The sequence below is a fragment of the Rhinoraja longicauda genome, chromosome 2, assembly GCF_053455715.1.
Source record: "Rhinoraja longicauda isolate Sanriku21f chromosome 2, sRhiLon1.1, whole genome shotgun sequence".
In the NCBI taxonomy this organism is placed as follows: Eukaryota; Metazoa; Chordata; class Chondrichthyes; order Rajiformes; family Arhynchobatidae; genus Rhinoraja; species Rhinoraja longicauda.
In genome coordinates, this window is record NC_135954.1 from 91,448,345 (window position 1) to 91,475,659 (window position 27,315).

The following is a 27,315-nucleotide window of genomic DNA, read 5'->3' on the forward strand; positions in this document are numbered from 1 at the left end:
GGGAGATATTGAGATGAGACCAGAAACGTAGCCAGAGGCACTAGTTTAAAATAATATCTGTAAGATGCAGGGAGAGGAATGTTGGGTTTTGGCAACCGAAAGCTGGGTGACCTATTTGCCAACTTTAAAAAGAAAATGAGAGCACTATTGAATGGAGTGATTAAATTGGGAAATACATAAGTCGTGACTGCAGAGGGTTGCAGTGCTGGAGGACGTAACGGAGATAGGAAGTGGAGAAGAGCATGGTTGAACTGGAAAGCAATGGTTACAATGGTACTTTATTTGTCGCATAAACTGAGGTCCAGTGAAATTCATTTTTGCATACAGCTCAGTACTAGTATCAATATGCATCAGCATTCGGATACATGTAAGTTTAGTTTAGAGATACAGCAGGGAAACAGGCCTTTTGACCCCACCGAGTCCGCGACGACCAACGATCACCTCGTACACGAGCACTATCTACATGTTAAGGATAATTTACAATTTTTACCAAAGCCAATTAACCTACAAACCTGTACGTGTTTGGAGTGTGGAAGGAAACTCCAGCGCCTGGGGAAAACCCATGCGACATAGAGAGAACTTATAAAACTGTACAGACAGCACCCATAGTCAGGATCGAACCTGGTCTCTGGCGCTGTAAGGCAGCGACTATACTGCTGTGCCAATGTGCAGCCCAATGCATCTTAGATAAGCATCTCAGATACAATACAAATGTATACGAGTAGAACACTGTGACAATATGCAGAGTCGCCAGTTGGTGTGATTTCCAAGTCCCGGTTGTATGTGCAGGGTTCTTGACCTGACCATGAAGGCTCGTTGTCCTGGCGGTGTTGCAGGGTTGGCCTGGCCAAGCATAGCCGTGGTGTCCTCCGCTGTTGCTCCACCGTTGTAGGCCAGGTCTGTCTGTATGGAATTTGCACGTGCTCCCTGCAATCGTGCAGTTGATGATGATGTTGATCGCTGGTCGGCACAGACTCAGTTGGCCGAAGGGCCTGTTCTCATGTGGTATCTCTAAAGTCTAAAAAGTTCCAGGTTGGTAGAATCATTTGATCCAACCAGACCATGTTGTGTGTCTCCGACAAACATCAATTCTGTTTACTTTTACTCTCCTTGATTCCAGATGTGGTAGGGGTAGATTGGAAGTGTTGCTTGCCGCCACTTGGGACCCCACCATTGGGATGCGGGGGTTGGTTGTCCCAATCCCACCTGATTGGGTGGAGGGTGTCCATCCTCCTGTTGTGATTGGGTGGGGGAATTCCTCCCCTCTGCTGTGATTGGTGGGTCGATTGCCCCTTGGGTTGGGATTGAGTGTAACTGGCTGTGGGGCAATCTCCCTCCAACTGTGATTGGCTAAGGGGGGAGTTGCCCCCCTCCTGTGATTGGCTGATTTGGGGAGTTTCCCCCCTCCTGTGATTGACTGCGGCGGGGGGGGGGGGGGGGGGTTGCCCCACCGGTGATTGGCTGCGGGGGGAGTTGACCCCCTGTGATTGGCTGTGGGGGGAGATGCCCCCCCCTGTGATTGGCTGAGGGGGGGAGATCCTCCCCCCCATTGGCTGCGGGGTGGGGGGGGGGGAGTTCCCACCCCATCCCACCCACTGTGATTGGATGAGAGGGGTTCCTGCCCCCCCCCTGTGATTGGCTGATGGGGGGAGTTTCCCCCCTGTGATTGGCGGAGAGGGGGAGTTGCCCTCCATGTGATTGGCTGAGGGGGTAGATCCCTCCTGTGATTGGCTGATGGGGGGAGTTGCCTCCCCTTTGATTGGCTCAGGGGGGGAGTTGACCCCCCTGTGATTGGCTAAGGGGGGGAGTTGCCCCCCCCCCGTGATTGGCTGGGGGGAGTTGCCCCCCCCCTGTGATTGGCTGAGGGGGGGAGTTGCCCCCCCCCCGTGATTGGCTGATGGAGGAGTTGCCCTCCCCTGTGATTGGATGAGGGGGGGGTTCCTGCCCCCCCTTGTCATTGGCTGAGGGGGGAGTTGTTGCCCCCCCACGTGATTGGCTGAGGGGGGAGTTGCCCCCTCCCCCTGTGATTGGATGATGGGGGAGTTGCCCCCTCTGTGATTGGCTGAGGGGGGGGGAGTTGCCCCCCCCTGTGATTGGCTGAGGGGGGGAGTTGCCCCCCCCCTGTGATTGGATGAGGGGGGGGGTTCCTGTCCCCCTCCTGTGATTGGCTGAGGGGGGAGTTGCCCCCCCTATGATTTGCTGATGGGGAGTTGCCCCCCCCCTGTGATTGGGCTGATGGGGGAGTTGCCCCCCCCTGTGGTTGGCTGATGGAGGGGAGTTGCCCCCCCCCCCCCCCCCCCCGTGATTGGATGAGGGGGGGTTCCTGCCCCCCCCCCCCGTCATTGGCTGAGGGGGGGAGTTGCCCCACTCCTGTGATTGGATGAGGGGGGGAGTTCCCCCCTCCCCTGTGATTGGCTGATGGTGGGAGTTGACCCCCCCCCCCTGTGATTGGATGAGGGGGGGGGGTTCCTTTACCCGTGGCGCTGCTGCAGCCCCGCCCCCTCCGCGGGCGCTGATTGACGGCTCCGGGCGCCGCTGATGGTGAGACGGGGATCAGCCGGTCGCAGCGGGCCGGGACAGCCGGGCCGAGGGCGAGGCCGGGGCCGAGGCGAAGGCCGCAGCCGGGCGCCCACCCCGCCGCTCCGCTCGCCAGAGCCGAGTTATGTGGGTAAGGAGGTGGGTGTCGGCGGGCGCGTTAGATCGACCCCTTCCTCCGGCGCCGCCCTGGGGCAGCGGGCAGCGGGCAGCTAGGCTAGGCTAGGCCAGGCCGCTGACGCCGGGCTGGGGGCCTCCGGACCTGGCGAGCCGGAGTGGTGGAGGTGTCCAGGCCGTGCGGTTGCTGTGGCGACCGGGGGGGGAGGGGGGGGGTGCCGGCCAGGCCAGGCCTCAGTCCTCAGTCCCCGGGACAAGGTGCGTGTGTCCGGGGCTGTCAGGAGGGAACCCCTCCCCTACTCTCCCCTCCACTGCAGACTTGTTGCTAAGCTTTGCTGTGGGGAATATGTCTCCCCTCCCCTCCTCTGAACTTCATGTGAAGCACATCATCCAAAAAAATGCTGATCATTCCATCAATATTTTTTCATATGGGGAAGAAAAAAAATCACTTGCAATGCCGCTCCGTTCCTATGCAAAACATTATCAATACATTCCTGCTGAGCCTTATTCAATACGCACCATGGGTTGACAGCAGCCGGGTGCATGCATTGCACATGCAATGAATTATTGCTTATTTGTATTATCAAGGGATATTGTTATGTAATGTGTTCGATGCTCTGTTATTATGTAACCCATTCCCTGGAGGGGGACATGATATTCTTATGTAATGGGTAGTTGCTATTCCTGTTGTACAATGTTGTACAATATATTTGTTACACTTTTTTAGAAGGAAATAAAGCGTTAATATTTTTCACATTTTGAGGTCTTTAGAGCACTTTTTACATTTAGCAAATCTGACACCAAAGGACAGAGTTTTAGAGTAACGTAGCTGGCCAGGCAGCCTCTCTGGAGAGCATGGATAGGTGATGTTTTGGGTCCAGACTCTTCGTTGGACTCTACGTTTCAGGTTGAGCTGCTTCTCAAGACCCTTTGTCAGTTTTATACAGTACTTATCCTGGAAATCCTTTAGTTTCTCCCAACCCAAGACTGCAAGCATTTTTTTGTAGAAATTGGCCTTGCATTGAGCTTTAAAATTATTTTTGCCATTTTTAAATTTGGTACAAATTCTAATGATGTTTAAAGAGGAATGTAACAGTAATATAGATAGTTATTTTAGGCATTGTTTAGCTGCTTCTCATGCATTGCAGAATTTGTGACTGTATGCAACCTAGAAACACAAGTGCTGGAGTAACACAGCAGCTCAGGCAGTATCTGTGGAGGAGATGGATGCTGACTTTTCATGTCAGGACTTTTCAGGATAGGGTCCTGACCCAAAACATCATCCATCCATATTTGCCAGTGATGCTACCCTGGCCCGCTGAGTTACTCCAGCACTTCTTGTCTTTTGTAAACCTGCATCTGGAGTTCCTGGTTTCTAAATCAACTGGAGTATTGTATAATGTGTAGAAAGGAACTGTATAATGTGTAGAAAGGAAAAAACTTTATACTGAAGGTAGACACAAAGTGCTGGAGGAACGCAGCAGATTAGGCAGCATCTCTGGAGAAAAATGATGGGTGACATTTCGGGTCGGGACATGTTGCAGTTTTATTTAATGTGGAAAGAGATGGATTAGTATTGGTTGATTAAAATCTATATGCAAACCAGTTACAAAGATAGAGATGTAACTCTATTAGTGGTATAATTTATGCGTTCAAAAGCATAAATCTTAAAACAGTGGAGATGCGTCATGGGGAAAGATGCTTGAGGCAAGAGTGGTGGTGTTGCTGGAATTTGATTTGGAAAATATTTCAAGCTTTCCTCTGCCTTGTCACTTTTATTTCTTGCATCTAAAGTTAGTTAATGGTCACCGTTCTGGGAAGTTATTGGTTTATTATTGCCACGTAAACTGAGATACAGTGAAAAACTTTGTTTTTTATGTTATCCGCGGAGATTGTTTAGTTTAGTTTATTATTGTCACGTATGCAAAGGTACAGTGAAAAGCTTTTTGTGGCGTGCTATCCAGTCAGTGAAAAGACTATATATGATTACAATCAAACCATCCAGTTTTCAGAAACAGCATAAACGCTATAAAGTTTAGTGCAAGATAAAATCTGATTAAAGATAGTTCAAAGGTCTCCAATGGTGTAGATGGGAGTCAGGACCTCACTCTAGCTGGTGATAGAACGGTTCAGTTGCTTGATAACAGCTGGGAACAAACTGTCCCTGAATCTGGAGGTATACGTTTTCACACTTCTGTACCTCTTGCCTGATGGGAGAGGGGAGAAGAGGGATGACTGGGGTGAGACAGTGCTGTTATGCTGGTGGCCTTGCCGAGGCAGAGTGAAATGTAAATGTAGTCAGTGAAAGGAAGGTTGGTTTTGGCTATGTCAACAACTCCCTGCAATTTGTTGGTCTTGGATGGAGCTGTTCCCGAACCATGTTGTGATGTATCCCGACAAAATGTTTTCTATGGCGCATCTGTAGAAGTTCGTGAGCGTTGTTGGCGACATGCTGAACTTCTTAAGGCTTCTAAGGAAGTAGAGGAGTTGGTGTGCTTGCTTGGCCATTGTTTCGATGTGGCTGATTGGGGACAACATTTCTGGTGATATTTGTCCCCAAGAACTTGAAGCTTTCTACAATTTCTACTTTGGCGCCGCCAATGTATACCAGGGTATGTATACTGCTTTGATTCCTGAATTCAATCACAATCTCCTTTTGTCTTGCTGACATTGAGGGAGAGAGGTTGTTGCCTTGGCACCAGGTTGTGAGATTTTCAATCTCCTATCTGTGCTTCGCCTCGTCAGTATTTGATATCCGGCTCTCTATGGTGGTGTCACCTGTGAATTTGTAAATTGAGTTGGATTGGTATTTGGCTGCACAGTCGTGGGTATGTAAGGAGTTCCAAAGGGGTCTGAGAATGAGGATAGTATAGAAAAGAGCTGAGAACATGAGTACCATCAAACCATTTATAATTGTGACAGGTAGTGCAATATATGAGTGCAGAATATAGTGTTGCAGCTGCAGAGAAAGTGGGGTTTGAATGCAAAAGTTAGTCGTTCAACACTGAAATTGTACAATATTGACTGAGAATAGTGGTTTCTAGATGGCAGTAAGCATGGAACACAAGAAACTGCAGATGCTGGAATCTGGAGCAAAACACAAAAGCATCCTCCACGGTGGCGGGCATCAGTCAACCCGCCACATGGGATCTGCCCAGCTTCTACCGTGCTGTCTTAAGAGTTAGGAATCTGGTCACCTTCAGCCAGCGCGCTGCTCCTCAGGGGGAGGGGGGTGTTGTAACTGCGAGGAGGGCCGGTCCTCACCCTGTCAAGGTGGGTGTCGAGGAGAGGCGTGTGCTCGGAAACGATTCTGACCGAGCTTACCCCCGCTCCGTCAGAATTGCTCATTGGGCCCAGGCCCTGGAAAGTTTCCCGGGAGCCGTCCCTAGACAACATAAGCTGCCTTTCCGGGATGCCGAGCGTACCGTTCCGTGACATGGAGAGACATTTACTGTACAGGATGCTCCTGCACACTCTACACCTCCTTGCCTTCATCTTCCGTCCGGACACGCCCGGAGGGGCAGTTCCTCACGTTTTGGTTGCATTTTAGTCCCACGATTCTGGTATTAAGGCACAAGGCAGGGAGTGGGGAGGGTCAATCGGGAGGGTGGGACCTCCATGTCGGTCTGCTCCTGGGCCTGGCTAAGATGGCCTTTCGTGGGTGCAGGGAGCGGGTAGACGGTGGTCACACCAGAGTCTGCTGCCTGCCCCTCTTCTGGGTCTATGTCCGTGCTCGTGTGTCCCTGGAGAGGGAACACGCGGTGTCCACAGGGACTCTGGAGGCCTTCTGTGAAGGGTCGAGAGCAGTGTAGATAAAGATGCCATTACTGTATTATAATGATTGCCTGATGCAATGTGACTATTGAGCACTTTTGTGCCTTTTGGTATAATTTAATATGCAATTATTGACTAAAGGGGGGGGGGAGGAAGAGGAGGTGGCGATGGAGGAAGAGGAGGTGGCGGTGGAGGGGTGCAGAGGCTGTGGACAGAGCGATGGGAGGAGGTGGTGGTGGAAGAGCAGGGAGCGGACAAAGTGCAGGCCAACAAGACGAAGCGGCCACTGAAGAGGGGAGGGAGCCCGCGGTGTCCGAGCACGTCTAGTCAGTGGCGGCAGCCCAAAGAAAGTGCTGTCCCCAGGGGCTACAACACGAGCCGCAACAACAGCCGTGTCAAGCGGTGGGTGATGAAGGGCTCACTGGTGCACCTTGCTAGTGGGGGGGGGGGGTTGGTGTCGGGAGACATGCTGTAGGTGGCCGGGGAGGCAGCACAAGCTGGTGGTGGCATCGGCAGGTCCACCCACTATAACTGAAATCTGTTATAAAGGGGTCCTTTAAAACAAGGGTTTATTGTATATGATAACGATAGGTATACATGGAATGCTGAGCTGTGAAATGGTGCAGAGATTGTAGTGCTATCTGAGGTAATGCAAAATAAGAATAAAGTGCAATACTGAGGTAGAATTCATATGACATGGGAGCAGAATTAGGCCATTTGGTCCATTCAGTCTGCTTTGCCATTCGATCATGGCTAATCTACTTTTCCCTCTCAATCCCATTCTCCTGCCTTCTTATAATTTTTGACTCCCTTAGTAATTAAGAACCAACTAATCGCTTTAAAAATACCTAATGACTTGGCCACCTCTGTCTAGGCCAATGAATTCTACAGATTCATCACCCTCTTGCTAAAGAAATTCCTCCTCATCTCTATTCAAAAGGTATGTCCTTTTATTCTGAGTCGCTGCCCTCTGTTCCTAGACTCTCCCACTAGTGGAAACATCTTCTCCATGTTTACTCAGTCTAGGCCTTTCATTGTTCAGTAGGTTTCTATGAGTTAAGAGTAAGAGTCCATGGCAGCATCTCCAGGAAGGAGGTGTGAAAGATGTGATTGGTTCAGGAAGTAGGAACAAGAAACTGCAGATAGACACCAAGTGCTGGAATAACTCAGCGGGTCAGGCAGCAGCCCCGGAGAAAAAGGACGGGTGATGTTTTGAATGTGAAGAAGGGTCCCGACCTGAAAAGTCACCCATCCTTTTTCTCCAGAAATGTTGCCTGACCTGCTGTGTTACTCCAGTACTTTGTCTACGGTTGGTTCAGAAATCTGATAGCAGTGGGGTAGCAGCTGTTGTTAAGTCGGAATGTCTGAGCTTTCATGCTACTGTATCTTCTCCCAGAAGGTAGAAGAGAGAAAAGAGAAAGGGTAGAGTAACATGCATCCAAGATGATACTTCCAGCCTTCCTGAAGTTGTGTTCACCACCACTCCCACTTCATCAGGTCAACAACCAGCCATTTTGTCATGATGATACATTTATGGCAAGGTTGTTGTTCTGACACTTGACGTAAGATTCCCAGTCTCTTTCCTGTACTCCGTCCCCACGTCATTGATCTGGCTGGCAACAATGGTTTCATCAGACAGCGTAATGATACAATGGTGCCCAAGGCCTGTAACAAAACAGAAGAGTAAGATGGGTTGAATGGCCATCGGTCAATGCCATGAATGGCTCCCCGTTCATTCGAACACTTTGGCTGGCTGTGATTCAGAAGAAACGGGTGACCCGCAGGTTTAAGTTCATTGTCAAATGCATAAGTGTGGCGATGCATAAGTGTGGCGATGCATAAGTGTGGCGATGCATAAGTGTGGCGATGCATAAGTGTGGCGATGCATAAGTGTGGCGATGCATAAGTGTGGCGATGCATAAGTGTGGCGATGCATAGTTGTAATGAAAAATCTTGCTTGCAGCAGCATCACAGAAACATAGACTCTGACAAGAGTCAAAAGTATTTTATTGTCATGTTCGTAAACATCATAATAAACAACAATATATATATCCATAATAAACAACAAAAGATATATATATATTATACACAGTATATATATATTATTTACTCTACCTTCCTCATTCAAAGTCAACAATCAGTTCCTTGGTTTTACTGACGTTGAGAGCAAGGTTGGTGTTCTGGCACCATTTGGTCAGTTAATTGATCTCCCTCCTATATTCTGACTCATTGTCATCTGTAATTTGTCCAACAGCAGTGATGTCATTGGTGAATTTGAAGATGGGGTTGGAACTGTGTTCCTACAAATTACAAAAATTAATTATACAGAGAAATTGCTAAAAAACTCTGCAAAAACACAATTAGAAGAGAAAAAAATAAATCCATATTCGTGCAAGAGGTGTTCCACGGTGTTCCTTTGCTGAGGTAGGATTAGGGTTGTGCAGGTCGATTCAGGAACCTGATGGTTGTAGGAGTGTAGCTGTTCCTGAACCTAGTGTTGTAGGATTTCAAACGTCTGTACCTGCTACCTGATGGTAGCAATGATAAGAGAGCACAGCCCGGATGGTGGGGATCCTTGATGATGAATGCCGCTTTGTTGAGGCAGCAACTCATGTATGCGTTCGAGGGTGGGGAGGGCTATGCCTGTGATGGACTGGGCAGAGTCCACCACTCTCTGCAGCCTCTTGTGATCCTGTGCATTGGAATTGCTGTACCAATGCAAGCAGTCAGGATACTTCCGACAGTGTATCTCTAGAAGTTTGAGTATTTGGAGACAAATCGAATCTCTCTAAACTTCTAAGAAAGTAGAGGTGCTAGCGAGCCTTGTTCATGATTGCATCTATGTGCTGGGTCCAGGACAACTCATCAAAGATGTTAACGGCCAGCAATTCTGAGGTTGCTAACTCTTCACTGCCAATCCATCAATTTAAAAACCGGAACTTGTGGTCACATTCCGTTTGTAGGTGTTGTTTTCTGTAATGCCGCTGTGCCTTTTGACATGCTGAGGGCTGTTTCATGGCCCTGTGCAGAGCAAAGACCCGTCTGAGCTGTGACAGAAAGCTGCAGAGCAAGAACACTTTTTTTCCGGTTTACATTCTTGGTTATTACTTCCTTCTCGAGTGTCTGCCTGAAAATTCTCATCTCGCCACTAATGCTTTCATTATTTGCAAATAACCCGGGCCACTCCTTATGGCGTAGCTCCAGGTTTTTCTTTTTCCAGTGTTTGCCTGTTGCCCTTTTATTTAAAGGAAAAATAGATTGTCTCCAACTGTTACATATAATTCTGCCTTTAGAGAGAAATTAGTTTTCAAAAGCAGCAGTTACTCATAAGCCTTTTGCTATTACTATTCTGTGATAGTAAGTAAAGGTAAAGCCTTTTTCATTCATCTCTTTCTCCTGAAAGGAACTAAGATTATTTTTGCTGACTAAGCCTATACAGGGACAGCCATTGAGTGCTGTCCAGTTTGCCACAGCAACATGGTAAACTGTCGCTGAAAGCCCAGCTCTAAATGTCAACAAATAAACTGGAGTTGCAAAATGGTGAACAAAATGCTGGACATAAGAGCAGCTTTGAAACTCTGTGTGTGCGCGTGTGTGTGCGCACGCGTGTGCGCGTGTGTGTGTGTCACATTGGATCTTACTGATGTTAGTTGACATCTCAAAATAGTGAGGGAGACTGCAGGAAAGTTTCAATAGACTGCTGGGACGGGCACAAAAATGACATGGAACTCAGTCCAGTGAGGCTATGCCTTTTGTGTCAGAGGGGTGGGGGTTAGGGAAACAAATGGAGGGGTAGAAAATAATTTTTAGGATATTAAGAAGCAAAAAATATTAAGAACGCAAGTCCAAAGATCTGTGAAAAGAGGTGAACAGTAGATGAGCGGTAAGATAGCGCCTGGGATACTTGCATCTCTCAGTTGTGAGGAACTAAGTAAAATCAAGGAGTTCTGGAAGCTAATGCTTCTGCGTTGCGCAAAGTTATGGCTACTGTTTAACAACAGATATAGTAGCATAAGACAGGTGCTAGGTCTGGTGAATTGTAGGTATGAGAACGTGACTCGGTTTGGGTCATTCTCTTTGACGCTGTGTCAAGGGTTAATTGAGACAAGATAGTGCATGAGGAGGAAGGATGCATTTCCGTTGAGAAGAGAGAGATAGATTTAAATTAATTTTTAGATTAATTTTTTTGATATGGACATTGGGCCAATTGTTATTTACCCTTGAAATTGGTGATGACCTTGAAGCACTGGAGAGTTATGGTTAATGTTCTCCATGATTTAGAACTTGCATCGAGGAGCTATTAACGGAATTGAACAATGTGCTATCAACAGTGAACATTGCCATTTAGTTTAGTTCAGACATATAGCTCGGAAACAGTTCCTTTGGCCCACCAAGTCTGCACTGACCTGCAATCACCCCGTACACTAGCACTATCATACGCACCAGGGACAATTTTACAATTACCCCAAGCCAATTAACCTACAAACTCCATACTGACAGCACCCGTAGTCAGGATCGAACCCATATCTCTGCTGTGTTATTGTTGAAAAAGGGCCAGAGATGAAGAGACGAAAAGTGTAAGGTGCGGAGAGAAGAGGCATAAAATGTACGGCTAGAGGAAGGAATATAGGTGGAAGGGGACAGTGGTGGGGGGGATGAAGAAAGGGAGAAATGGGTAACACTAATTGAAAGGGAGGCAAGGTTTTGGGTTGGGACCATTCTGCAGCCTACTTAATTCTGTTAATTGACCAGGAGAACTTGCTGTCCTTGTTACGCTGGAGTGTCAGAAAATGTTTTTGCGTTTCTGTAGCTGGACTCTAAATCACAACCCGTGAATCGGAGGCGACGGTTTTATGGCAGGGCTGCATCTGAGACTATTTTCTTTCTCCTGCAGTTTATTTTGGAGGTTATTTTCTTTTCCTCATGCTGACCACTGAAATGTTCCCTCAAGCAATTGCAACCCATGGGACAAGAAAGTGCTGTGGACAGATTAGAAGTGGGTTAATTCATCGCTCATAATGGTGCTGTGAAACAGCTTGCTCATAAATTGATTTTGCTCCATAACGTTCACACAATTCACCTGAAAATATGTTTGCCCTTTGCTAAGAAAATGTTTATCCTAAGTAGGAAGTAACCTTTAAAGATCTTTTGTACACATGGACTTCTGGTGAAATGTTTAACACCACTTTGTGCAGTGGGATTGGCAGAATGTCTGAGAAAACAAGCACTTGTTGGTGTTTGGCAAATTAAGTGCAGATTAAGAGAGTGAACTCTCTTAAACTGTGTAATTTCCTTTCCTATTCCACTGCCTACCGCTATCGTGAGAGTCTGTGGTGAACTAACTCACCAAGGTGCTGTGTTGCAGTGAAGATGACTGCAATCTTGTTTTGTAGATGATGGTGAGCTGTAATTAAATTAGTCCGTGATCTTCCCTTTTCTCCCAGTTCTACCCCTTCCCTCACTACCCTACTCTCTTCTCCCACCAGGCCCTTCTCTCCTCCCCCTCGTCCTCCCCCTCCCCCTCCCCCTCATCCTCCCCCTCATCCTCCCCCGCCCTCCTCCCCCTGTGTCTATTGAGATTTGTAATAGGAAAAAATCACATGTGGTTAAAGTGCACATTGTCAGATTTTAATAAAGGCCATTTTTATACATTTTGGTTTTACCATGTAGAAATTACAACAGTGTTTATACATAGTCCCCCCCATTTCTAGGCGCAATAAAGTTCGGGACACAGCAATGTCATGTAAATGAAAGTAGTCATGTTTAGGATTTTGTTGCACATCCTTTGCATGCAATGACTGCTTGAAGTCTGCGATTCATGGACATCACCAGTTGCTGGGCGTCATCTCTGGTGATGCTCTGCCAGGCCTGTATTGCAGCCATTTTTGGCTTATGCTTGTTTTGGGGGTAATCCCCTTCAGTTTTCTCTTCGGCATATAAAAGGCATGCTCAATTGGGTTCAGATTGGGTGATTGACTTGGTCACTCACGAATTGACCATTTTTTAGCTTTGGAAAAACTCCTTTGTTGCTTTAGCAGTATGTTTGGGATCATTGTCTTGCTGAAGAATGAACCGGCGGCCAATGAGTTTTGAGGCATTTGTTTGAACCAGTAGATAGGATGTGTCTATACACTTCAGAATTTATTATGCTACTACCATCAGCAGTTGTATCAGCAATGAAGATAAGTGAGCCAGTACCTTCAGCAGCCATACATGCCCAGGCCATAACACCCCCACCACCATGTTTCACAGATGAGGTGGTATGCTTTGGATCTTGGGCAGTTCCTTCTCTCCTCTATACCTTTCTCTTGCCATCACTCTGATATGTTAATCTTTGTCTCATCTGTCCACAAGACCTTTTTTCCAGAACTGTGGTTGCTCTTTTAAGTACTTCTTGGCAAACTGTAACCCGGCCATCCTATTTTTGCGGCTATCCAGTGGTTTGCATCTTGCAGTGTAGCCTCTGTATTTCTGTTAATGAAGTCTTCTGCGGACAGTGGTCATTGACAAATCCACACCTGACTCCTGAAGAGTGCTTCTGATCTGTCGGACAGGTGTTTGGGGATTTTTCTTTATTGTAGAGAGAATTCTTCTGTCCTCAGCTGTGGAGGTCTTCCTTGGCCTGCCAGTCCCTTTACGATTAGTAGGCTCACCAGTGTTCTCTTTCTTCTTAATGATGTTCCAAACAGTTGATTTTGGTAAGCCAAAGGTTTGGCTGATGTCTCTTAACAGTTTTCTTGTTTCTCAGTCTCATAATGGATTCTTTGACTTTCATTGGCACAACTTTGGTCCTCGTGTTGATAAACAGCAATAAAAGTTTCCAAGGCTGATGGAAAGACTGGAGGAAAGACTAGGTGTTGAGAGCTCTCTTACACCTGCATTAAGGAGGCAATTAAACACACCTGAGCGATTACAACGACCTGTGAAGCTATGTGTCCCTAACATTATGGTGCCCTGAAATGGGGGGAGACTATGTATAAACACAGCGGTAATTTCTACATGGTGAAACCAAAATGTATAAAAATGCCCTTTATTAAAATCTGACAATGTGCACTTTAATCACATGTGATTTTTTTCCTATTACAAATCTCAAATTGTGGAGTACAGAGGCAAATAAATAAATGATGGGTCTTTGTCCCAAACATTATGGAGGGCACTGTATGATTTGAATAGATGGTATGGAAATATAAATGGACTACATTCAATTTGTTAAATAATTTAGAGCATGCAGACATGGATTTAAGTTCAGGTAGTTCTGCCACAATATAATAGTTGTGTTCCTGAGAATCATCCCGATGTAGAAAACTTAAAAACAATTGTGTCAATGAGGACTAAAGGGCTAGTGGCTAGAGAGTTTCAAGCAAGCAATAACAAAGTATCTTTTCTCCGAACAGGAAAACCTAAGGTCTTTTTAATAGTTACAAATTTATTTTTGTTTAACGGCTGTATGCTACATTGTTTAATAGAGTATCAAGACACAAATGTCAATAGACATGATTGTTGGTGAATTCCATAGGCCACCTGCAGTGACAGACCATGTTCTGAGGAGACAATGGTGTCTGATTACTGCCAGGAGGTTACATGGAAACAGTTTTTTATTTTCCCCTGTGACTTCATTCCCCCCTCTCACCCCCAGAAAAGCTATTTTTCTTGCTTGTCAATTTCCACAGTAACGTATTCTTGTTCCTGATCGAAATTGCGTTATAACTGAATCGGCCTGCATAATTACAAATAGTGTTCCTAATTAACCAATTGCGTTCTATCCAGTTTGTTTCATGGAAATTCATATAACACAATTCATATAGAATTGCGTTCTATCCAGTTTGTTTCATGGAAATTCATATAACACAATTCATATAGCAGGCAATTGTTCCACACCTCTAACTCGCCTGAACTCTAAAGGCATTTCAGAGTTGACCACTTTGATGGCCCTGTAGTTACATAAGGGCCAGACAGGTAAAGAAGGTCATATTTCTTTCTCTGCAGCACTTAGTAACCCATGTAGGCCCTTACAGTATTTTTGTGGTCCGCTTTAATAAGACTGGCTTTTTTTTGTTCAAATTCCAGATTTATGTCATCATTTGAATTTGACACTGCAATAGTAGGATTTGAGTTTAGTTTATTGTCACACGTTCTGAGTTGTAGTGAAAAGCTTTTGTGGCATGTTTACTAGTCAGCAGAAAGACAATACATGATTACAATTGAACTGTCCATAGCATACAGATACAGGATAAAGGGAATAATGTTTAGTGCAAGGTAAAGTCTGATCAAAGATAGTCCTTGGGTCTCCAATGAGGTAGATTAGCTCAGAACTTCTCTCTAGTTGATGGTAGTACGTATGGTTCAGTTGCCTGATAACAGCTGGGAAGAAACTGTCCATAAATCTGGATGCATGCCACACTTCTATACCTCTTGCCTGATGGGAGAGGAGGAAAGAGGGTGACCGGGGTACGGCTCACCCTTGATTATGGTGCTGGCCTTGCCGAGGCAGCACGAGGTGTAGATGGATTGATTGGAAGGGAAGTTGATTTGTGCGATGGTCTGGGCAGCTTCCACAATTCTCTGCAATTTCTCGCAGTCTTGGATGAAGCTGTTCTCGAACCGTCCTGTGATGCATCCCAATAAAAATGCTTTATTTGGCACATCTGTAGAAATTGGTGAGAGTTGTTAGGGACATGCTGAACTTCCTAAGCCACCTCAGAAAGTAGCGGCATGTTGTGCTGATCTTTGTGATTTTATCTTGTGTGCAAAGTCAATAGTCTAGTTCTCTGGCTGCTATTTTAATACAAACATTGCACTAATGGGAAAATGAAGCATTTAAACTAGATTAATCCTAGTGGTAGGGGTGGGGGGTGGGGACTGGGGGAGGGGGGTGGGAGGGGAGTAGGGTGGAGTGGGAGGGTGGGGAGGGGGGAGTGGGCGGGAAGGGATGGGGGGAGTGAGGGGGAGGGGTGGGAAGGGGAGGGAGGGGGAGGAAGGGGGGAAGTGAGGGGAGTGGGTGGGGAGGAGAGGGGGATGGAGTGGGTGAGAGGGGAGGAGTGGGAGGGTTGAGGGGCGATGGAGTGGGTGAGAGTGGGGGAGGGTGCTAGACCAATGTAGGAGAGGCTTTGGGTCCACGTCTTGCTCTGGCTGCAGCGCTGACGGCACGGGGCCGAGGTGAGTGGCTCCCTCTCCCCTTCCCTGTCCCGGCAACGGGCTTCCTCAGTTGGAAACGGTTGCCGGGCCTGCAGGATCTTCAGTTGGGGGAGGGTTACCCCAGGAGAGGCCTGCAGGAGAGATTTGGACCCAACGGGTCCACCTCAGTCTATGGGAAATAAAACATAGCACAGGAACAAGTTCTTCAGCCCACAATGTCTGTGCTGAACATGATGCCAAGATAAACTAATTACATCTGCCTGCACATGATTCATATTCCTCTATTCCCTGCACTTCCAAGTGTGATTCTAAAAGCATCTTGCACATCACTGTCATATCCCTCTCTACCTCCAAACCTGGCAGCACATTCCAGGCATCCACCGCTCTCTGTGTTTAAAAAAACAACTTGCCGCCCACATCTTCTTTAAACTTTGCGTCTCTCCTTAATTGCACTCTAGTTTTGACATTTCCACCCCAGGGCTATCAGGTTTTTTGACTGTCAAATTAAATATATTATAATTGATGGGTTAACCTAAGGTAGAAAGGATGAAAATGAGAGCCATGATGTGTATTCTACTATGGCACTTTTACAAGACAAAATGATCCATAATTTAAGATTTCATTTTCAGATAAAGTAACAGTCAAACACCATTAGTCCAAGATTGTGTACATACAGCTTGGAAACAGGCCCTTTGGCCCAACTTTCCTATGTCAACCAGCATACCCCATCTACACTAACCCCTCCTCCTTGCGTTTGGCCCAGATCCCTCTGAACATATCCAATGCACGTACCAGTCCAAATGTTGTTTTAAATATTGTGATAGTACCTGCCTCAACTACCTCCTCTGACACCTTGTTCCATTTGCCCACCACCCTTTGTGTAATAAAAAAAAGTTGCCCCTCGGGTTCCTATTTAATCTTTACCCTTCACCTTAAACCTTTTTCTTCGGGTTCTTGATTTCCCTACTCTGGCTAAAAGACTGTGAATTTAACTTATCTATTCCTCTCATGATCTTATGCACCTCTCTCTATACTCATCTTCCTGTACTCCAAAGAATAAAGTCCTAGCCTGCTCAACCTCTCAGGTCCTCGAGTCCTGGCAACATCCTCATAAATCTTTCTGCACCCTTTCCAGTTTAACAGCATCTTTCCTATAACAGGGTGACCAAAGTTGAGCACAAGCAGTATAAGAAAATAACTGCAGATGCTGGTGCAAATCAGTCTGAAGAAGGGTCTTGACCCGAAACATCACCCATTCCTTCTCTCCTGAGATGCTGCCTGACCTGCTGAGTTACTCCAGCATTTTGTGAATAAATACCTTAAAGTTGAGTACAATGGTCTTTGGCAGAAATGTTTACCTCAGTTAGAGATTGTGGGTTGAGGTTTCATTTAGAAAGATATGTTCCTGTAATCTGGGTCACCTCTGTAGTGTTATATCGTGCAACCATACTACTATGTTCAGGTGAGGTGAAAAACTGAGGATGTGCCTCTCCTTGGGTAGTTGTGAGAGGTATAACTCCACTGCTTTTTAGGCAGTGAATTTCTCCAGGTTTCCCAGCCAAGATGCACTCCTCGGCTTTCATTGCCAGACATGTATATCTGGTTCGATACCAAGTGCTGGAGTAACTCAGCGGGTCAGGCAGCATCTCTGGAGAAACGGAATCAGTGAGTTTTGGGTCAAGGCCCTTCTTCAGACCTGATTCGAAACATCACGTACTCCTTCTCTCCAGAGATGCTGCCTGATCGGAGTTATTCCAGCATTTTGTGTTTATCTTTGGTGTAAGCCAGCAGCTGCAGTTCCTTCCTACACATGCATATGTGGTTGTTATTTTTTCTGTTCGTGGGAGATTGTTGAGTGTACTTTGATTTGTGCTTCCTAGAAACAAAAAAATGACAACGCCTCAAATATTTAATTGAATGTAAAGCATCCTCGGGGTGTCATAAGTGAAGAAGATGCCCGATGCACTGGGGAAAAAAAGACACAAAGTTCCATGTACCCACCACCACTCTGTGGGAAAAGTTACCCCTCAGGTTCCTATTAAACCTCTCACCTTAATATTGGCCCCAGATTAATTGGCAGTTAGCTGAATCATGCGGTACAGAGTAATTGAGGTTTAATATCAGATTGTTTGCAGGGCTTTTAATTTGTGGACGGTGCTTCTTTATTCGATTCGCACGGTTAATTAGCGTAGCAGCTGTCAGAGGAGAATTTGCAACACCACTCTCACCGATTCATTGCCAAATAATCCGCAGTCGATTCGAGAGGAATTTAAATATCTTGGTTATAATGGTTTGAGTTCAAGGAGCATTCTATTAGATGCCGCCTACTTCATCCTGTTTGTAATTTAGCATGGAACCACAGTGGAATGAAAATGATATTAGGAAAGTGCAATTAATTGCAGGTTAATGGAGCTTGATTTCAAGGTGATGTATTTTGACTTATGAAATTTAGTATGAAGGATTTGGCTTGTGTAATTGACTGTTGTCACTGTCCATTCAGGTTTTTATATCATTTGCATATGGTCCTGTACCGACACTATGCAGAATGTTCTATTCATTAGCACTTTATTGATGTTTGAAATTTCTCATGCGAATGTCTTGCAATTTTATACATGCACATATTCAACAAAGAACTCTTTGTGCCAACTTGGTCCAAATTTAGAATCGTAAGTAGCGCTGAATTATTTTAGTTACATCCGGGTCAAATAATCACGGCCTATTAGAGATCCTCTCTAATCTGCTCCTCATGATGTGAGTGAGTTTGTGCTGACTTCGGAGTGGAACTTTGTCCGGAATAGCGAGCAAACCAAATCTGTAGAGGTATGTTGTTTTTGGCTGTAATTACCAGCATAGCAAAGGACCGAGGTTGTCAGTGGCTTGCATCAACTCTGAATTGAAATGATTTTTAAGCATGCTATCGGCCTTTAATTTCTCTGAACTATAGCTTGTAAAGGTTTAGATTCAGTTTCATTCAGTTCTATACACCTGGGTGACATTTGAGAGGCTTTTAGATAGGCAAATTGATATGCTGGGAATGGAGGGATATGCATCATGTGCAGGAAAAGGAGATTAGTTTAACTTGACATGGTGTCCGGCACGGCCGTTTTGGGCTGAAGGGGCTGTCCTGTGTTGTCCTGTTCTATGCTCATAAACTCTCCCAAAACTGGAAAACCCCACAAATTTCAAGTTCTGTTTTGAATCTGGAGATAGAGACATCATGTAAAAAATATTTTAGCAAAGAATGTGCGGAATGAAATTCAGATTGCAAATTGAATTAGATTGCTTCACTGGTGATTTGTTGTGTGGGAATAAAACTTGGTTAACAATCTTGCAAAATAGTTTTGGGACCAGTGTCATGAGTTGAACATTGAGCTTAGGCGTAAACCCAGCTGAACCCACACCCATGTTAATATACAGTATTGTAGATTGAAAATATACTGGTTTAGCAGAATGCAGTCTGTGGTTGGAGATGACCTTTACTTTGCAAACCACAACAGTCGTCTTAAATTTAAAAAAAGTTGTTACTGTTTTTGTCTTCATTTGCAGACTGACCTAGAAAAGGTGTCTTTTGAGTGCTCTCTCCTTCGCCCACGCACCTTTCAACCTGTATCACGAGCACACGTTCTTCTTATACTACATAATGCACTACAATTAAGGTGGCACAGTGGTAGAGTTGCTGCCTCACAGCGCCAGAGACATGGGTTTGATCTGACTACGGGTGCTGTCTGCTGTGTTTGTACGTTCTCCCTGTGGCCATGTGGATTTTCTCTGGGTGCTCCAGTTTCCTCCCACACTCCAAAGAATTGCAGATATGCAGGTTAATTACCTTCTGTAAATTGTTCCTTGTGTGTAGGATAGTGCTAGTGTACAGGGTAATTGCTGGTTGGCATGGACTCGGTGGGCCAAACGGCCTGTTTCCATGCTGCATCTCTAAATTCTAAATCTTTGCACCATTCTGTTCTTTTGTATTCATAATATTATTTATTGTTGTATCTATTATGAGACACAAGGAATTGCAGATGCTGTTTTCCAAAAAAAGACAAAGTACTGGAGTAACTCAGCGGGTCAGGCAGCACCTTTGCTGAATATGGATTTGTGACACTTTGGGTCGGGACCCTTCTTCAGACTGAAGAACCCTTCTGAAGAAGGGTCCCAACACAAAACGCCAGCTATCCATGTTCTCCAGAGATGCGTACTAGGTGATGCTTGCGTAGGCTGAAGAAGTGTCCCGACCCAAAACATCACCTACCCATGTCCTCCTCAGATGCTGCCAGACCCGCTGAGTAACTCTAGCAATTTGTGTCTCTTCTGTATCTATTATTATCCCGTATACTGTTTATTCTGACCTTCACCTGAACAAGGCATTTCATTGCACCTTGGCATATGGGACAATAAACTAACCCGAGAATTCTGAGGAGGGGAACATTGTGCTTGTTTTCTTTTGAATGCATTGTGGCTGAAACCTCTTGGATTGAAGCCTAGTATGGGAGGGTATGTGGGAATGCAAATCTTTAAAGATAACAGTGAATTTTGAAAGAGAGCACTTGATTTGAACCTGGTTGTCTATCCGTGTGATCGTTTCCTCCCAGTAATCATTCTAAAACCCATCAGTGCATGTACTACTTCACCCTGCAAACTTAGTGAGCACCCTTTTGCTGCCTTTTTGAAACCTCAGAGATTTTGTATGCTGCTGAGAACAACAGTATTTTTGCACGTGTATTGGAGCTATTAATTTCTTGATTTTTTGTTTATTACATGTTATCTTTCTGGAAGAGTTTCATTGTTCTGTTTCTGTATATTTGACAATGAAACACTCTTGATCTGAGTATTGTTTTCACAGGCTTGTTCTGCTGCTGAATTTCATTGTTCTGTTGTACATATGACAATTAAACCCTCTTGACGTTTGGAAATGATCTGACTGGAAAAGTATTTTGTCTTTCTGTTGCCGTTGAAGATTGATATCTTCAAATCTATGGCATAAGCTGAAAGTGTAACGATGGGCACTGGGTTATTTTCTATAATCAGTGCATCTGATGCTGTGTGAGACTTGCGTCTGCAGAGGACATTAGTGTGACAGCAGTGATCACAGGTCTGTCAGTAATAGCAAGAACTTCTAATGTGATAAGGAGCATAGCCAAATATTAGTGGGACCCCTTGATGTTGCTGTTATTTGGTAACATGTCATTTAAGTCATTTGACCATGTTTGGACTACCCATAAATGATGTTGCCTGTCTTCTGCTGGGTTAGCTACTAATCTTATGCATTTTTTTTACACATATTAACTCAGGAAGACACCCGAATGCTGGAGTAACTCAGCCGGTCAGGCAGCATCACTGGAGAACTTGAATAGGTGATGTTTTGGGTCGGGACCTTTCCTCACTCTGCCAGCTGAGGCAGCTGTGCCATCCTGTTGCTGAATACATTTGAGGGAAAAGGCATCAAGGGATATGGAGAATTAATGGAAATATGATATTGGAAGCATTGAGATAAAAGATCAGGCAACATCATACTGAACAACAGAGCGACATGGCCAATTATTTTTCTATATTTTAGAAAGTACTTGAGAGTTGACCGTATTATAGATTTGGTGAACTTTTGTAACTTTGGTGGCACTAGAAACATGGCAACTCTTGTGTACTGCCTAGGTGAGGTCCACTGTATGATTTTACTGGGTTGTATGCAAACAGATCATTTCACTGTACATAGATACACGTGACAATAAAGTATCATTGAACCATTGACGTGTGAAGCCACACACAACTCAGTCCCTTCCCTCAAGGACATAATTGAAATTGATGTTTTTCAAGGTTTCATGGTCACCATTGCTGAGAGCCTTTTTATAATTCTAAATTTAATGTATGAATGAACGAGCAAACTAATGAGCTGACAAACAATTTAAATTCTCCAGCTGCCTCTTGACCTCGTCTCTTCAGAGCAGTAGTTCAGGCTTCTGGATTACTGGCCCAGTAACATGATCACTCTGCTGCAAGATCCTAATTCGTGGTTATGAATTAGAAAGCAACTGGTGCCAGCTTCTCCGACTTTAACACGAGACATTGAGTATGGTCGATCTTTGAACTGAGATTTAAACTAAGACTTAAGCGGACTGTCTGTCCATTCATGTCAGTATTAAGTATCTTGTGGTCGCTATTTGAAAGCACTTGAAATTTTTCATCACTTCTTGCCAACATCCTTGCCTCAACTAATAGCACCGAGGGAAAAGTCTATCCGATCATTTATCGACTCTATCTATTGCTATTTAATTAACTCAACTAGCTGTGCCCTGTTTGCTGCTTGTTACAGTGATTGGCAGAAGGCACAGACAGCAGTAATATGGGGAGATACAAGCAACTGCAGATGTTGGTTTACAACAAGGGACCCACAGTGCCGAAGTAACTCAGCGGATCAGGCAGCATCCCTGGAGAACGTGGATGGGTGACGTTTCAGGTCGGGACTGAAGAAGAGTCCCGATCCGAAACATCACTGATCCATGTTTACTAGAGATGTCTGACCTGCTGAGTTGGTCCAGCACAGGATCTGTAGAAATGTATGGTATTGGCACAGATGAGAAAGTGAGACCATTACAGGTCAGGTGTGATCATGTTGAAAATGAGGCAGCCTGAGGGGCCCAGTGGTCTATACCTGCTCCTGTTTTTGTTTTACATTCTAGAGCCACTGCCTCACAGCTCCAGCAACCCAGGTTCAATCCTGGCATTGGGTGCTGTCTGTGTGGAATTTATACGTTTGCCCAGTGTGTTCTTCCAGATGCTCCAATTTCCTCCCATGTGCCAAAGGCGTGTGGATTGGAAGGTTAATTGGTCATCGTAAATTGTCCAGAGTGTGTTGGCGAGGAATAGAATCGTGGAGTTTATAGGATGGTGGGAAGAGTAAAATAAGATTTCTGTAAATTGATGGTTGATTGGGATACAGAGGAAGGCAGGGCATAATTTAACACACTCTGTTGAAAGGAAATGATCAGTTCTCGTATATTTTGTGCCATGTGATAGCGTGTTTTGCAAGTACAATATTTTCCTTTTCATGGAGCTTGAGGGAATCTGCACTGCATTTGTAATGTTTCAGTTTCAGTGATCCCCACTGTTAAGTTGTTCTTCCCCAATCTTAGAGTCAGAACTGCAGATGTTGGATTACCAAAAAAAGACAAGGTGTTGGAGTAACTCAGCGAGTCAGGCAGCATCTCTGGAGAACATGGATAGGTGACGTTTCGGGTTGGGAACCTTCAGTCATGACCCAAAACTTCATCAATCCATGTTCTCAGGAGATTCTGCCTCACCTGCTGAGCTACTCCAGCACTCTGTCTTTTCTTCTTCAGTCTTTACAATTTACATTTTGAATATTTGTCTCTTGCACTCTGTGATTTGCCCTTTGGGCATTTTAAATGACAAAGTGAGAAATCTGATCTCAAGTTGCCCACATCATCTACTTAAAGGCCTATATGGACATGGAGCACCTTTATTTATTTGTATATTTATTGGTTTGGGGGCCCTGGCATCCATTCCCAAATGTATAAGTTCTACAAGAATTCTCTCCAATAGCTGATGAGAAACTATAATTTCCTAAATTATCCCAATTTCCTTTCAGATATAAAACAGGAAGCACAGGAACAGGCCCTTTGGCCCATGATTTCTGTGCTGAGCAAGATGTCACATTAAGCTACTCCTTTTTCCTTGCACATGATCCTTGCACTCCATATTCATGTGCCTATCTAAAAGTCGCTTAAACGGCACTGTTATATCTGCTTCCACCATTCTTAAATGAAAAAAACAACATTGGCTACTCTTCAGTGGAAAGATCTTTGTGAAGATCTCCTCTATTGGATCTATTAATAACCTGGGGTCAATCACATCAGACCCTGGGAACTTATGGGAACCCAAAACATCACCTGTTCCTTTTCTCCAGAGATGCTGCCTGACACACTAAGTTGCTCCAGCACCTTGTGTCTATCTTTGGTATAAACCAGCATCTACAGTCCTTCCTGTGCACATAGGATGGTGGCCAGGTTACCTTTGGCACTGTTTGCACTATTGGCAGCCTACATTGTTATGCCAGCGCTTGACTCGAGGCGTCATTCACAAGCTAGTTAATTAAGTTGTGCAGCAATGATGGCCACCAGCTCCACTTAATGTTCAGTGAACCTCCGGCTGCATGTGGCTGTATTGCAAAATAAAATCCTCTCAAACCGGTCAGTGTAGTTTTAGTTTTTCAGTTTAGTTGATTATCATGAGTACCGAGGTACAATGAAAAGCTTTTGTTGCATGCTAGCCAGTCAGCAGAAAGACATGATTACAATCGAGCCATCCACAGTGTACAGAAATATGATAAAGGGAATAATGTTTCGTGCAAGGTAAAGTCCGATTAAAGATAGTCCATTGGTCTCCAGTGAGGTAAATAGTAGCTCAGGACCGCTCTAGTTGTTGGTAGGACGGTTCAGTTGCCTGATAACAGCTGGGAAGAAACTGACCTGAATCTGGAGGTATTCGTTTTCACACTTCTGTACCTCTTGCCTGATGGGAGAGGAGATTGAGCACACAGAAACAAGTAACAAGTGGGAGGATGAGGGGTGATCATAGAGAGGTATATAAGATCATGAGGGCAATAGACAGGGTAGATGCACAGTCTTTTGCCCAGAGTAGGGGAATCAAGGGCCAAAGGACATAGGTTTAAGGTGAGAGGGGAAATATTTAACAGGAATCTGAGAGGCAACTGAGTGGTGGGTATATTGGAATGAGCAGCCAGAGGAGATATTTGAGGCCGGTACTAAAACAACATTTAAAAGACATTTGGACAGGTACATGGATAGGAAAGGTTTAGAGGGATATGGGCCAAATGCAGGCAGGTAGGATTAGTATAGTTGGGGTGCCAGGGGCAAGTTGGGCAGAAGAGCCTATTTCCGTGCTATATGACGCTATGACTCTTTTCAGGAGTGCAAAGAAGCCTTTGGGCGGATGTAAATCAGGCCACAATGTTTCTTTTGTTCCAGTTTTCTCAGTGATCAATTCAGTTGTTGTAGAATGACTCTGCGAAGTAGTTGAAGTAATCATAATGCATATCAGAAGTAAATTGTATGCCACGTAAACATCCACTCTGCCTATGTAAAACCCCGCAGAACCTGAAGGAGGATAAAGATCATTTGACAGGCAAGCTTTAATAGCATGAAATTCTATATTGTTGCTAATACATTGATGCAGCTGTTTTTATTTTGTCCCAATTTTGGTGTATGACAGAATTGTTCAAAGTATGTTTGCTGTGACTGATCCTAATTTGAATTGAATTTGAACAGTCATCTGCTTGGTCTGCAAAGATTGGCTGAGTTTATTGGGAACTAGTGCAAACAGAAAAGTTATCTGAATTGTTGCCATCTGTTGAAATCTTCAAACGTTGAGTAACTCACATTGACACATTATTGTCCATGCAACTATTTTATGACAATCCTGATCTTGGCTGCTGGTGGAGCTGCTGTCTCACAGCACCAAAATTTGGTGATTTTTTCTGGTCTCAGCGGACTAACTTGATACACTTTGTACTTAATCTCAGATTGTGTTTATGTATAGTGATAATTTATTGAACTGTATGCAAAACAAATTATCTGTACCTCGGATAATAAAGAACCATTGAACCAGAGACCCGGGTTCGATCCTGACCTCGGGTGCTGTCTGTGAAGTTTTAACATTCTCCGTGTGACCATGTGGGTTTCTTTCCATGTCCCAAAGACATGTGGGTTTGTAGGTAAATTGGCCATCTGTAAATTACTCGTATTGCGCCAAATGTTCTCAATCTCCTGAGGAAGTAGAGATGTTAGTGTGTTCTTTTGGCTGTAATTTCAATGTAATTGCTGAAATAATAAGAATTCTTTGATATTTAATTTATATCAAGTTGCCTATCAATTTAAAAGGGCTTATTGATTGGGTTAGATAAGGTTAAGAGGTAGAACATGAATATCAGTATAGATCCATCGAGCCAAATGGTCTGTTCATGTGCAGTGGGTAATCCTTTCATGAAAGAGAAATGTCAACAAAGGTGATCTTGAGTATGTAGTTGTGTGGGGAGTCTACAAATTAACTATATCCATGTATGTATTTGATTTCTGAGCTTGGCAAGTTACTGAAGCTATTATCTCATCATTCTTTAAAGTTCCAGGCCTGTTGGCCTACTACATACTGATTCGGTTTAACAACTAGTTGAGGATTTGTTCAGTGTCATCATAGTACAGATGATACAGACATCACCTTAGGTGAATGTTTGGTGTTCTCCAGAATCTTCACATTCAGAATAAAAGGATGTACCTTTAGAAAGGAGATGAGGGGGAATTTCTTTAGAAGGTAGTAAATCTGTGGAATTCATTGCCACAGATGGCTGTGGAGTCCGTCATTGGGTATTTTTAAGGCGGAGATTGACAGATTTTAGCTTAGTAAGTGTGTCAAGTATGGGGAGAAGGCAGGAGAATGGGGTCGAGAGGGAAAGATGGATCAGCCATGATTCAATGGTGGAATAGACTCAATGGGCTGATTGGCCTAATTCTGCTCTAAATAACTGATGAACGTACAAACATATTGGCCAGGACTCTCCGCACACCACCGAGTGTAGAATATGCTGCTTCTCAGACATAGTTGTTCAAATTCTCTTCTACCTCTTCTGGGAGTATGGACGATAATGTTCACATTGGAATTTATGGTGCAGGAGAAGCTCATTGTGAACACAGGCAAAGCATTAGGGATGACTTGCCTATGGAAGGGTCCCGACCTGAAACAACATCTATCCATGCTCTCCAGGGATGCTGCCTGACCCGCTGAGTTATTCCAGCACTTTGTGTTCTGCTGTCCGCTCACTGTTCTGCAGACTCTTTTTGAATTCCATGAGCCAACACTAGTTCTACTATTCTCCTGGCAGCGCCTTCTAGATTCTAACCATTCTTTAAAAATAAAAAAGTCCCATTACATTTATTCTGCATCCCTTGGTCCTTGGATGTTCCGAGTGGGTCTGAGGGGAAAGAGGAAAACATATCCAAAGAGGAGTTGGGATTTGGAACGTGTTACTTGAAGGGATAGTGGAGGCAGACTCTTGCAACATGTAAACATTTAGACAAGCATGTGAATCGTCAAGGTGTAGAGTGCCTTGGACCAAGGGCTGGTACACTTGATTATTATCGATCATTAGTATATTTGAAAATGTAGGCCCAGGTATCCACTGTCTGAATGAGGATCCTGACCCGAAACGTCACCTATCCATGTTCTCCAGAAATGTTGCCTGACACGCTGAGTTACTCCAGGACTTTGTGTCTTTCCTTGGTAAACGAGCATCTGCAGTTCCTTGTTTCTACACCAATCCCACTTGCTGACATTAATTCCACATCTCTCTATGCCCTGCTCATTCACGGAGCCATCCCGATGCCTCTTAACTGTTGTTTCTACACCATAAGATCAGGCAGGATCTTATTGCATGCTGGAGCTCAACGGACTATGTGGTCTAATGCTGTTTCTCACCGTGAAAGTGAAAAGCAGAGATACAGTTACAGGAAGAGAGAAATGAATGCACAGAAAGGGGAGGGACGCAGCCGGGCCTGTTTCTGTGCTCTGAGTCCATGTAAAGGCCTTTGGGTTTATTATGAAAAGTGTGCAACTTTTGTGACCTACCAACGAATCGCTGTTTAGTGAACGAGCCAAAAATGCATTCCTGGCCTCTTTATTTTAGAATTTTAACAAGTCCCTCCTCTTCCATTCTTGCATTGCCCCCAAGCT

General features: G+C 44.7%; 1 protein-coding gene across 6 annotated transcripts in view; it reads left to right on the top strand.

The window, feature by feature from the left end:
* The window catches only part of zbtb47b (zinc finger and BTB domain containing 47b), a 165,102-nt gene that overhangs the window by 33,157 nt on the left and 104,630 nt on the right, over positions 1-27,315 (top strand). Inside the window, exon 1 of one of the 6 annotated variants that reach the window (XM_078423862.1) lies at positions 2,513-2,676. The exons of 2 other annotated variants lie outside the window; for them this stretch is intronic. In XM_078423862.1, the coding sequence (XP_078279988.1) occupies positions 2,539-2,676 (138 nt within the window). In that variant the 5' untranslated portion in view covers positions 2,513-2,538. Of the gene's footprint in view, positions 1-2,512; positions 2,677-17,922; positions 17,986-27,315 lie in introns of those variants that run through there. 3 more of the 6 variants (XM_078423871.1, XM_078423885.1, XM_078423878.1) reach the window with 3 other exon arrangements.